The sequence below is a fragment of the Cetorhinus maximus genome, chromosome 9, assembly GCF_964194155.1.
Source record: "Cetorhinus maximus chromosome 9, sCetMax3.hap1.1, whole genome shotgun sequence".
NCBI lineage: Eukaryota > Metazoa > Chordata > Chondrichthyes > Lamniformes > Cetorhinidae > Cetorhinus > Cetorhinus maximus.
The window spans coordinates 40,267,551-40,281,119 of record NC_135887.1 but is presented as its reverse complement, the minus strand read 5'-3'; the positions used below and the strand labels follow the sequence as shown (position 1 = coordinate 40,281,119).

The 13,569-nt window shown below is 43.9% G+C and overlaps 1 protein-coding gene across 1 annotated transcript in view; it reads right to left on the bottom strand.

Annotated features, from left to right (window-relative positions):
- slc5a2 (solute carrier family 5 member 2) overlaps nt 1–7,399 on the bottom strand; it is a 46,864-nt gene extending 39,465 nt beyond the window's left edge. The window contains exon 1 of the mRNA XM_078547843.1: nt 7,277–7,399. Within this exon, the coding sequence (XP_078403969.1) occupies nt 7,277–7,399 (123 nt within the window). The remainder of the gene's footprint in view (nt 1–7,276) is intronic.
- Between the last annotated feature and the right edge of the window lie 6,170 nt (nt 7,400–13,569).

The window sequence follows — 13,569 nt, the reverse complement described above, 5'->3', positions numbered from 1 at the left end:
GTACAATGTGCCCAGTCGTCCAATTATTCTGCAATCCACTAAAATGCACAACGGTTTGCAGTCTGTGCCTGATGGGTGAAAAGCTCTGGAGCATCTGGTGGCACTTTCATGCCTCTGTGTTGCTTGAGTGGGTAGATAAGTTAGAGGCCCGATTCCAAGCAAGTCAATGTGGCTGTGCCAGAACAGTCTCAGCTGTGCAGGAATGGTCACTTTATACAAGGTTTTCTTAATGCATGGCAGCTTTTCTCCCCCCCCCCACCTCCGCATATGCTTGTGCGCTACCGTCAACCACAGTGTAGTCCTTGCCACACTCCCAACTCACCTCAATCGCAATGCAGCCCTTGCCCCAGCACTGCACTGTCAGCCTGCCGGGAAAAAGCGACTTGCACATGCCATTGCCTGAATGGGAGGCGCCTCGACCTTAAGGTCCAACAGGCAACCCTCGCGAGTGCTGCGCAACGTTACTGTGCACTCACCTCCGAATTCCCCTCGAAGTGCAGCTCGCCAGCTGCACGCCGCATAAATGCTGTTGTGAGACACATCGGCATGAATCCCGGAGGATCCAGCAAGGGGTGATGATTCTGGCAAGCAAGGTTTATAATTATGTGCAGGTGTATTAAAATGAAGTTCCCGACATGTAGTGGCGGGAAATATGGCCCAACATTGACGGGCAGAGCAGACGATTGCAAACTGGTTTCACAATGTCGTGAAACTGATTTTTGGCCTTCCTGCCATATTGTCTCCTTATGCCCGCCATGACGCTCAACGCCAATGGGCACAGAAAATTCCGCCCTAAGTTTCAGAGTTCTTTTGAGTATGGATGTGTGTTTGAGGACTGGAGAGTAGCAATGCAGTACCCAGTTTTAAAAAGGGAAACAGTTAAAAATCCAGATAATCACTGGCCAGTTAGCATGACACCTGTGGTAGGGAAAGTCTTTAGCATCTTCAATTGAGAAGAATTTACCATTGACATAGGAGAAAATAGTAGCAGGCCGCACAGATTTCAAAACGGATGATTGTGCTTTACAAACCTCAGAATTCTTTGATAAGGTGGCAGACATGGTAGATGGGGAACTGCAGCATATGTAGTCTTTGCAAAACTTAGTAAAGCAATCAACAAGGTGCCACAAGAGAGATTCCAGTAAAGGGGGGTGATACAAAACTAGATTAAAAATGACGAGTAGGCAGATAACAGAAAGCAGGAGTTAACAGCAGTTTATCAGAGTGGTTGGAAGTGGGTTGCGATGTCCCACAGTTTCCTGTTAAGGGGCCATTTCTGTTTACTGAACATTCATACGAATACAGAAAATAAGAACAGGAGTAGGCCATTTGGCCCTTTGAGCCTGCTCTGCCATTCAATAAGATCATGGCTGATTTGTTTGTGTTTTGAATTCCACATTCCCATCTACCCTCGATAACCTTTGATTCTCTAACGAACAAGAATTTATCTACCTCCACCTTAAAGATATTCAATGATCCCACCTTGACCATCTTTGGAGGCAGAGAGTTCCAAAGCTGCACAACACTCTGAGATAAAAAAATTCTCATCTCTGTCCTAAAAGGGCAACCCCTAATTTTAAAACAGTGCCCCTTAGTTCTGGACTCACCTACAAGAGGAAACATCATTTCCAACTTTTCAAGACTGTTCAGGATCTTAAATACTTCAATCAAGTTACTCCTCACTCTTCTAAACTCCAGTGGAAACAAGCCCAGTCTGTCTAACCTATCCTCATAAGGCAACCCATTCATTCCAGGTATCAATCTAGTAGACCTCCTCTGAACCACCTCCAACACATTTACATTCTTCCTTAAATAAGGAGACCAGAACTGCACACAACATTCAAGATGTGGTCTCACCAATGCCCTGTACAACTGAAGCATAACATCCTTACTTTTATGTTCAATTCCTCTCATAATAAAGTATAGCATTCCATTAGCCTTCTTAATTAATAGGGGAGGTGGTAGCAGCATAGTGGTATTGTCACTGGATTAGTATTCCAGAGACCCAGGTAATGCTCTGGGGAACTGGGTTCAAATCCTATATTATATTGACTATCAGATCATATTTATTTACTTCAATGTGCGCCATCAATTCATTTACTTTGTTATGAATGCTATGCACATTTAGATACAGGCCATTTAGCTTTGTCTTTTTGTTATCTTTGTAACATCTAGTTTTGATTACTGGTGTATTCTTAGGTTTTATCTCTCTGCCCTTTCCTGTTATTCTATGACCTTCATTTCCTATATTACAACTACGGTGTCCTGCCTTGAATCTACCCCTTGATTTGCCACATTTACCCAAGCTTGCTCCCTCACCCTCCTTGTTTAGTTTAAAGTCCTCTCTACTTCCCTAGTTATGCGGTTCGCAAGAACACACGTCCCAGCATGGTTCAGGTGTAGACGGTCCCAATGGCACAGCCCCCACTTTCCCCAGTACAGGTGCCAATGCCCCACAAACCGGAACCCACTTCTCCCACACACCAGTCTTTGAGTATATCAACGATTTGGATGTACGCCCAACAGATGTTGAAATTTGCAGATAATACCAAAATAGGAGATATAATTAATTCTTCAGAAGACAAAAGGAAGCTGTAAGGGGTTATTGATAAGATGGGGGATTGGTGATGTGGAAAAGCTTAAAAAGGGACAGACACAATTTAATGCCAGTAAGTGTGAGGTGAAGCATTTTGATAAAAACGCAGCTGTAAATAGAGTCTGACTGGAAGCTTTGTTTTTCTTTATTCTTTAATGGGATGTGAACATTGCTGGCAAGACCTGCATTTGTTGCTCATCCCTAATTGCCGTTGAACTGAGTGGCTTGTAGGCCATTTTAGAGGGTAGATAAGAGTCAACAACATTGCTCTGGGTCTGGAGTCACATATAGCCCAGGCCAGGTAAGGACGGCAGATTTCCTTTTCTAAAAGACATTAGTGAACCAGGTGGGTTTTTACAACAATCGATGATAGTTGTCATGGTCACCATTACAGATTTATTAATTAAGTTTAAATTCCACCAGCAGCCGAGGTGGTATTTAAATCCATGACCCTGGAACATTATCTTGGGCTTCTGGATTACTAGTCCAGTGACATTACCACTACACCACCATGACATTTAGGCATGCAGTTTACAGGATATTAAAGGTACTGTCTCAAGTTGAAAGGTTGCAACATGTTAGGTATTTTCACAAGAATTATAGAATATAAAAGTCAGGAGAAAATAGTGATCCTATATACAACTCTAATAAGACCTCAGCCAGAGTACTGTGTGCATTATAGGACACCACAGTACAGGAAGACTATTAAGGCCTTAGAAAGGGCACGGTATAGATTTACTAGAATGGTTTCTGCCATGAAGACATACATATAAGCGAAAAAACTTGAGCGTCAATTTTAATCTAGCCCATCCAGTGGGGATGGGTCAGATTTGATTCTGTTGCCCATCTTATGCACTGCCTAATTTTATTCTCTATTGAAATCATTGGGATGAGGTGGGCAGGGAGCGTCAGTGCCAGGACAGTGTGCCAATCACTAGTCCTGATAGAATGGTGCCAGGGGTATCATGCCCAATCTTTCTAAAAAAGATTAAAGCACAACTTTTAGTCAATCTCTTGATATATCAGGGCATCGGAAAAGTACCATGAGGACGCAATGCCCAGCATAAATGGAGGAAAGCCAAATCCAGGTCACTACAACATTACAATCAGCTTTAAGATAGCTATAGTTTTGGAAACTCTTTTATATACTCTTGTGTGTTCTTACATATCCTCTCCTCTCCAGCGCTAATGACAGCCTCTTGGCAATGTTAAAGCATTCTGGTGGAAGGAATCAGATATAGGACAAATATTTCCATTTACTTCCCTTCTAATAGCCTTGTGCAGATCACATGAACATGCACTGCTGGGCTCCTTCCAAAATTATGATTTAGTTCCAGTCAGTAAACTAACAGAGTAAACAAGGTCTTTGATGCAATATTCCTCCTTAATTTTTAGCTTATACTGACAATTATGTTAAATGACTATGCAACTAAAATTCTTCAGTAATTTTCCCTTGTAATTATGTGTGGGGCCTTTTGACCCTTTTGCTCTGTAAACTTTTACAGGGTCAGATGGAGTATTTTGAAATGTAGCTTGTAAAGTCAATGACCTTACTCTTAAATTAACCATGTCCCTCCTCATTCAGTAGAAAACTTGATTGTTAACCCTTGCACTGCATACAGGATTGGGGAGACTCCTGGGCAATCGGTTTTCTTCCCTTCCAGTTGAACCATTGTGTTTTTGAAGTAAATACTAATATTACAATAATAAATTCACATAAGCGTTAAGAGACTTTCTAGTCAAATCTGGTACCCTTGTAATTATTGAAGGAGAACTTTTACTCTATATTTTGCTGTAAATGGTAAATAACTAGACTCACTCCAGTTTTTAATCCGGGCTAATGCTTCATGCACAACTAAGAGAGTACAGCATTGTTGGAGGTACCATCTGTTCTGTTCAGGAGTCAAGTAGGGCCCTGTTTCAGGGCTGACACTGCAAGTTTAATGTTAATGTGAAACTGAAATCTACATGTAACTTTGCTAAACTGAAAGTGTAAGTGCAGCCTGAAGTGTTGGCAGAAACTTTCCCAAATCACCTCCTCCATTTTCTCTTCTCTTTTTGGAAGTGCTGACAGTTACCTAGGTAGACTTCAAGGCGTTGCTGGCCTATGGTAGCTCACCCAAGTAGCTATTCTTCATGGAACAGGCTAGACAATGAGGGCCAGATTTTCGCTGCTGAGGTGGGTAGTTTGAATCAGGAAATTTTCCAACTTGGCAAATGTGGCTCAGTTTAAATTTTCACTATGGGGAGACGGCAATGAGATAGGGTCGAGCCCGCTGACCCTGGAAGCAGTTTGTAGGCAGCCATGAAACGGATGAGTGCCAAGGTGGGCTGGTTAGAAGGCCTGTCTCGGTTCTTTGGGACTTCAGCCCAGTTGTTTGAAAGGCCATTAGGCCCTCTAGTCCTCACCCCTAACAACCCCTCAACCCCCACACACACTCCCATGCCTCCGCATACCTCCATGCCACTTCAATGCCAACTTATTCCCCCTCCATACCATCTCTACAGAAACTCACCCAGTGTTCAGCATGGGCAGATCTCAGGAGCCAAGTAGAGATAAATATATATAAATGTTGAACAATCTTATGCAACTCACTCCTTCACACTTGTTACTGAAAAAACACTCCCATTCATAAATCCCACTTGAGGGCTTTTAAAATCCCTCAAGTGTTCAATCTGTACTATAAACAAAGCTTTATTCAGTTACCATATCAAAGACAGCTAATCCTTTAATAGCACCTTTAAACTTTCAATTAAAATGTGAACTCAACCTCCCCTGCTGCGCTAAGCGCTTTTGCAACTTAACCAAACAGCATTCATAACGACTTCAGTTGTAACATCAAGAAATGGCCAAATACAGCAAAAGCTATGGGCCCTGACAACATCCAGTTGTAGTACTGAAGACTTGTGCTCCAGAACTAGCTGTGCCCCTGGTTGAGCTGTTGCCCAGTGGAATGTAGAAAATTGCCAAGGTATGTCATTTGGAACGTCAATAATGTTTCTTGCTCTACAGATGCTGTCAGACCTCCTGAGTTTTTCCAGCATTTTCTGTTTTTGTTACAAGTCAGAAGTGTAATGAGGCACTGAGTCTATGCCCGAATATGGGGCAATGAATGAAATCCCAATATGGAGCAGTGACTCTATAACCCAGCATGGGGCAGTAACATTGTACCCCAGTATGGGACAGTGAGTCTATACCCCAGTATGGGGCAGTGAGACTGTACCCCAATATGAGGCAGTGAGACTGTACCCAAGTATGGGGCAGTGAGACTGTACCCCCAGTGTGGGGCAGTGAGTCTGTACCCCTGTATGGGGCAGTGAGACTGTACCCCTGTATGGGGCAGTGAGACTGTACCCCTGTATGGGGCAGTGAGTCTATACCCCAGTATGGGACAGAGTCTATACCCCGGTTTGGGACAGTGAGACTGCACCCCAGTATGGGACAGTGAGACTGCACCCCAGTATGGGACAGTGAGTCTAAACCCCAATATGGGACAGTGAGACTGTACCCCAGTATGGGGCAGTGAGTATAAACCCCATTATGGCGCAGTGGGTCTATAACCCAGTATGAGGCAGTGAGCCTATAATCCAGTGTGGGGCAGTGAGTTTGTACCCAAGTATGGGGCAATGAATCTATACTCCAGTATGGGGCATTGAGTTTATACTCCAGTATGGGTCAGTGAGCCTGTGGTCCAGTATGGAGCAGTGAATTTGTGCCCGAATATGGGGTAGTGAGTCTGTACCACAGTATGGGGCAGTGAGTTTATAATCCAGTATGGGGCAGTGAGTATATAACCCAGTATGGGGCAGTGAGTTTATAACCCAGTATGGGGCAGTGATACTGTACCCCAGTATGTGGCAGTGAGTTTATAACCCAGTATGGGGCAGTGAGTCCGTACCCGAGTCTGGGGCAGGGAATCTGTACCCAGTATGGAGCTGTGAGTCTATACCCCAGGATGGGGCAGTGAGTCTGTACCCAGTATAGGGCAGTGAGTCTGTACCCAGTATAGGGCAATGCGTCTAAACCCCAATATAGGGCAGTGAGTCAATACCCCACCAAGGGGCAGCGAGTCTAAACCCCAGTATGGGGTAGTGTGTCAGTACCCAGTGTGGAACAATCCAACTATACTCAGTACGGGGCAGTGGATCTGTACTCCAGTATAGAGCAGTGCAACCATACCCCAGAATGGTGCAGTGGATCTGTACCCTAGCATAGAGCGGTGCAAGCATTTCCCAGAAGGGAGCAGTGGATCTGTACCCTGTATGGGGAAGTGAGTCTGTACCCCAGTTTTGAGCTGTACAATCATATCCAATATGGGACAGAGGGTTTGTACCCCAGAATGGAGCAGCGAGTCTTTACCCAGAATAGGGCAATACAGCTGTATCCAATATGGGGCAGTGAGTCTGTACTCCAGTACTCAGTATGAGGCAGTTTCTCTACCCATTATGCGGCCGCAGAACTATACCCACTAATGGGCAACATAATCAGGACAGTACGAAACAGAAATGGAGAACAAACATTTTAATAAAATATGATTGCCTATGTAAAAGGGGGCGTTGAAGCAAATATATTGAAGAAGAATCACAGGATTGTCACAGTGCAGAAGGAGGCCATTCAGCCTCGAGTCTGCACCAGCTCTCCGAACAGAACCCAAACAGCATGAGGTAGTGAACACTTACCCATAGTCCTACACCGATGACCAAAACAAAGTACAAGACAATCACACTTATGTCCGCAGCATTGTTGATAGCCACAGTTTGGGATGGAGACGTGGTAGATGTCGGAGTCGCAGATGCCTTCATGTCAGCTTGGTATGCAGAGAGGGAAAGTAACTAGCGTGAAAGAGGCTAGGATTGCATCTGACAGTATGACGGACTAGCCTATTAATATGGGGCTGGTAAATAATGATTGAACCAACCACATTTAATAGGTTACTGAGTGCTGAGAATCTCCCTTTTCAATACCATGCCCCATTTAGGAGTCCTTCCAATAATTATCTTAGCAATGGATTCTATCAAATAATCTTAATTGATAAATATGGCACCCTGAGTGGTACTGAGATACGCGGATCAGAAAAAGTCCATATCCCACATCCTTGATGACTTAGATGATGTCATGTGGTATGATATCAAGTGCAACGTATGTGTAAACTGAATAAATCAGGGTTAATTCCTGCTAACAGGAGTTCATACTGATGTGTTCACCTTTTTTCGGAAGGCTAGGCACATGGATACCCAGTGTAGCACATTTGCCCTAAGTATTGGAAAATTAAGCCTCTAAGGATCTCTTCTAGAGGAGTAAACAGCTACATTCTACAGAATTTCCAGAATGTGGTAACATAAGAAGTGCTGTTAGACACCTTAAGAAATAAGGGTCGTGTGTCAGCCACAGCTCACGTTGAGTCAGGAGGTTATCAGTTCAAGTCCCACTCGAGGACATGAGCACAACCATCGAGGCTGACACACCTGTGCAGAAATTAGGGAGTGCTATGTTGTCAGAGGTGCCAGCTTTCAGATGAGACAACTGAGGCCCCATCTGCCCGCTCAGGTAGATTATTTCAAAGGAGAGTGGGGAGTTATCCCCAGTGTTGTGGCCAACATTTATCCCTCAATCAACATCACAAAAACAGATAATTTGGTCATTTCTGTGGGAGTTTGCTGCGCATAAATTAGCTGTCACAGTTCCTACACCTTAAAAGTACTTAATTGGCCATAATCCAGTTATTGTGAAAGGTGCATTATGAATGCAAATTGTTTTTTTTTCAGAATCAGATAATTGAGTGACCATTGACAGGGAGAGCAGAGAGGTGGGATTCAATGGTATAGGCAACCCGAGTTATTAAATTGTCCAATAGATACATGATGTTTAACAACTGTGAGGTGAACAGTGAAGATGATAGCATGGAAAAGGGACCAATTGAGGGCTGTGAGAGGCACTTGGACCATAAGAGAGTAGAAGTAGGAGGAAATTCCATTGTTAAGGAAGTAGACCATTGTTAAGGAAGTAGACATTTCTTGCAGTTGTGACTGGGAGTTCTAATGTTGCATTGCCTTCCTGCTGCCAGGATGAAGGATGTCACTGGAGACATGCAAAAGTTTCTGGTAAGATGGGGAGAGAAAGTAAAGTTTGTGGTCTAGGTTGGAACCGTATGGCATAGAATTTATTCAAGGTCTTATAACAGGAATTTAAGTAGTAGATTGGAAAGCAAGACATCAAGGTAAGTAGTCTCTGGATGCTTTCTTTACATTTGCGAGATTAGCGAGAGCAAGATTATGAAGGTGATCAGATAGTGAAGGGCTGTTGCAGCATGGAACAGTTCACATTCTTAGTGCACTGGAATAATTTCTGGAATGGAAGGCCGTGCCACCATGGCACAAATATCCTTTCAGAGGGGATAAATAAACCTTTTGAAAATCTTCACAAATAGAAGCTCTGAACAAAAGACTCAAGCTTTATTTTGTGCTAAACCTGATGGTCATTGATTACTATTGACGGTTGGTTAATCCCTTTAGTGAAAATTTATCGATCTGTCTCAGTCATTTGGTTTAACAATGCATGGTGTCTCACCTCTTATGTCAGTGCACATATATATTTCACTCCTCACAATTACCTAATGATGCTGACAACACTGCTTTCAAGCAAATTGGCTTCACTGCACGATTTGACATAACTGCAGAGGCTGCTCAAGAGTGATGTACTTTTAATTAATTTAAAATAAACTTGTCTGGTTGAAGTTTGAAACAAAATCAGCATTCTGACAAGATCTGCTGCAGATTTTCATAAGATAATCCTTACAAAATGGGTCTTTGTGAACTGTGGACTTTGCAGTTTGGTTCAGCATAAACTTGATTACTGAACCTTGTTGTTGCATAGGAACTAAGCAGTCACTGTGAATAGAACATTTACTGTCACCAAATTCTCAGTACCTGACTGTCTACACACTATAACTCACAAGGCACCAATTTACCATATTCCCCTACTTAACAGAAATGTTTAAGAACAACATTTTAGTTGGAAACAAAAAAATGATTTTTCTGACTGAACACAGCCCTTCATTTCAATTTGAATACTTTTTTTCTAATAATAACTTTACAACCTTTAGATACATGACTAGATACATTATTGAATGGTACTACATCTATTTCACGTTTGGCATTGAGCTATGGGTGGCTCGTTGCAGATTTGTAATGCAGAATGTGGTTTTCAAGGATGCTCAGGAAATTGAACCCATTCCTTTCATACTTAGTTAAAGTTTATTTTTTGAAATCTTGGCAGTTGAAACTTTAGCCCAGCAGTGAAGAGACAAATAGAATGGGAAAGTTGGGACAAGCTGCAAAATCAATACCCAGGTTAGCTGAATTGCTGCAATGATCATGGACACTGGTAGGTTGATTGATGAGTTGTTCAAGGTCATTTAGGATAACGAAGGTCTCAGCATTAGTCCTAGCCTGTTCAGTCAAAGAGAAGCAGAGCCCACTGATAATGGTGGACAAAAAAGTCACCAAGATGGTGATTGCAGCAGAGAGGAAGAATTGATGGATTTGATTTTGTTTTTGTTGATTAGTTAAGGTCACAAGACAGAAGATGAATCTGGTGAGCTAACATTCACGTAGTGTTAACCCCAGGAGACTGAAGTTAAATGTTTCAAGGGAGCTGAGGTGAGCAGTAGGGATGTGTAATCAGCACATGACCACACCTTCTTTTAATCAGAAATTAGAATCAGAGAGTATAAGAAGGAAGTTGAAAGGAAGAAAAGCTTGAAAGCGATGAAACAATGGCTGAGGTCAGCATCACTCAAGAAAGAAAAGGACAAATTTGAAGAAGTGCAGTGTGTAGGTTAGAGAGGAGGTGTAGCCGATACGTTTTGGGATGTCCCAAAGGTTGCAGCAGAGCTTAAACCCTCATGCTGTACTTTCATATCGTACTTCAGTTAATTTATTGTAGAGGGTTCGGTTTGATTTTCTGGAATTGTGTTCTTGCATTCTTAAAATTACAGTTCAGTCTGAGCTGTACATTAGTTTTGGTAATGTTCCCTTTACCTGGTTAAGAAAAACTTTACATTTATTCAGCATCATATTATACCCTCGGGATGTCTTTGAATCCAATAAATTCCTTTTTAAGTGCAGTTACTGTGGTTATGTAGCCACACCTGTTCACCAGGTTCACGTAATAAGAAGCCACAAATAGTAAATTGGATGAATCATAGTTATGGAAGTTTGTCAATAATACAAACTGGGGAAGGTGGTGGTGTAGTGGTATTGTTGTTGAGCTAGTAATTCAGAGACCCAGGGTAATGCTCTGGGGTCCCAGGTTCGAATCCTGTCAAGGCAGATGGTGGAATTTAAATTCAATAAAAATCTGGAATTAAAAGTCTAACGAACCATTATTGATTGTTGTAAAAACCCATCTGGTTCCCTAATGCCCTTTAGGGGACGAAATCTGTCATCCTTACCTGGTCTACACCAGACCCACAGCAATGTGGTTGACTATTAACTGCCCTCTGAAATGGCCTTGCAAGCCACTCAGTTGTAACAAACCACTACGAAGTCACAAAAAAGGAATGAAAGGACTACCTGGCACTGACCTAGGCACCGGAAATGATAATGGCAATCTCAGCCCTGTCGATCTTGCAAAGTCTCCCTTACGAACATCTAGGTGTTGGTGCCAAAATTGGGAGAGCTGTCTCACAGACTAGTCAAGCAACAGCCTAACATAGTCATCCTCACTGAGTCATACCTTACAGATAATGTCCCAGACATCAACATCATCCTGTCCCACTGGCTGGATAGACCCAGCAGAGGTGGCAGCACAGTGGTATACAGTCAAGAAGGAGTTGCCCTGGGAATCCTCAACATTGACTCTGGGCCCTATGAAGTCTCATGGCATCAGGTCAGACATGGGCAAGGAAACCTCCTGCTGATTACCCCGTACCGCTCTCCCTCAGCTGATGAATCAGTGCTCCTCCATGTCGACCACCAGGAAGCACTGAGGGTGGCAAGGGTGCAGAATGTATTTTGGGTGGGGGACTTCAATGTCCATCACCAAGAGTGGCTCGGTAGTAGCACTGCTACTGACCGAGCTGGCTGAGTCCTAAAGGACTTAGCTGCTAGACTGGGGTCTGTGGCAGGTGGTGAGGGAAAAACATACTTGACCTCATCCTCACCAACCTGCCTGCCGCTGTGTCAGTAAGAGTGACTCCCGCACAGCCTTGTGGAGACGAAGTCCTGCCAACACATTGAGGATACCCTCCATCGTGTTGTGTGGCACTACCACTGTGCTACCCCACTCTACCAGTACCATCAGGCCAGGGGATCAACCCTGGTTCAAAGAAGAGTGCAGGAGGGCACGGTCAGGAGCGGCACCAGGAATGCCTTAAAATATGTCAATCTAGTGAAGCTATAACACAGGACTACTTGCGTGCCAAACAGCATAAACAGCAAGTGATAGACAGGCACAACCAACAGATCAGATCTAAGCTCTGCAGTCCTGCCACATCCAGTCGGGAATGGGGGTGGACAATTAAATAACTCACTGGAGGAGGCTCCACAAATATCCCCATCCTCAATGATGGAGGAGCCCAGCACATCAGTGCAAAAGATAAGGCTGAAGCATTTGCTACAATCTTCAGCCAGAAGTGCCGAGTGGATGATCCATCTCGGCCTCTTCTGAAGGTCCCCAGCATCGTAGATGCAACTCTTCATTCAATTCACTCCATATGATATCAAGAAACGGCTGAAGTAACTGGATACTGCAAAGGCTATGGGCCTTGACAATATTCCGGAAATCGTACTGAAGACTTGTGCTCCAGAACTTGCTGCGCCCTTAGCCAAGCTGTTCTGGTACAGCGACAACACTGGCATCTACCCAGCAATGTGGAAAATTGCCCAGGTATGTCCTATACACAAAAAGCAGGGCATATCCAACTTGGCCAATTACTGCCCCATCAGTCTACTCTCCATTATCAGTAAAGTAATGGAAGGGGTCATCAACAGTGCCATCAAGCGGCACCTGCTTAGCAATAACCTGCTCACTGACGCTCAGTTTGGGTTCCGGCAGGGCCTTTCAACTCCTGACCTCATTACAACCTTGGTTCAAACATGGACAAAAGAGCTGAACTCCTGAGGTGAGGCGAGAGTGACTGCCCTTGATATCAAGGCAGCATTTGACCGAGTGTGGCATCAAGGAGCCCTAGCAAAACTGGAGTCAGTGGGAATCAGGGGAAAACTCTCCACTGGTTGGAGTTATACCTAGCACAAAGGAAGATGGTTGTGGTTGTTGGAGGTCAGTCATCTCAGCTCCAGGACATCACCGCAGGAGTTCCTCAGGGTAGTGTCCTCGGCCCAACCATCTTCGGCTGCTTCATCGATGGCCTTCCTCCCAACATAAGGTGAGAAATGGGGATGTTCGCTAATGATTGCACAATGTTCAGCACCATTCATAACTCCTCAGATACTGAAGCAGTCCATGTCCAAATACAGCAAGACCTGGACAATACCCAGGCTTGGGCTGACAAGTGGCAAGTAACATTCACATCACATAAGTGTCAGGCAATGACTGTATCCAAGAAGAGAGAATCCAACCATTGCCCCTTGATGTTCAATGGCATTACCATCACTTAACCCCCCACTATCAACAACCTGGGGCGTTGCCATTGACCAGAAACTGAACTGGACTAGCCATAAAACACTGTGGCTACAAGAACAGGTCAGAGACTAGGAATTGTGCGACGGGTAACTCACCTCCTGATTCCCCAAAGCCTGTCCAGCCTCTACAAGGCACAAGTCAGGGTGATGGAATACTCCCCACTTGCCTGGATACGTGCAGCTCCCACAACATTCAAGAAGCTTTACACTATCCAGGACAAAGCAGCCCACTTAATTGGCACCACATCCACAAACATTTACACCCTCTACCATCAACACACAGCAGCAGCAGTGTGTACCATCTACAAGATACACTGCGGAAATTCACC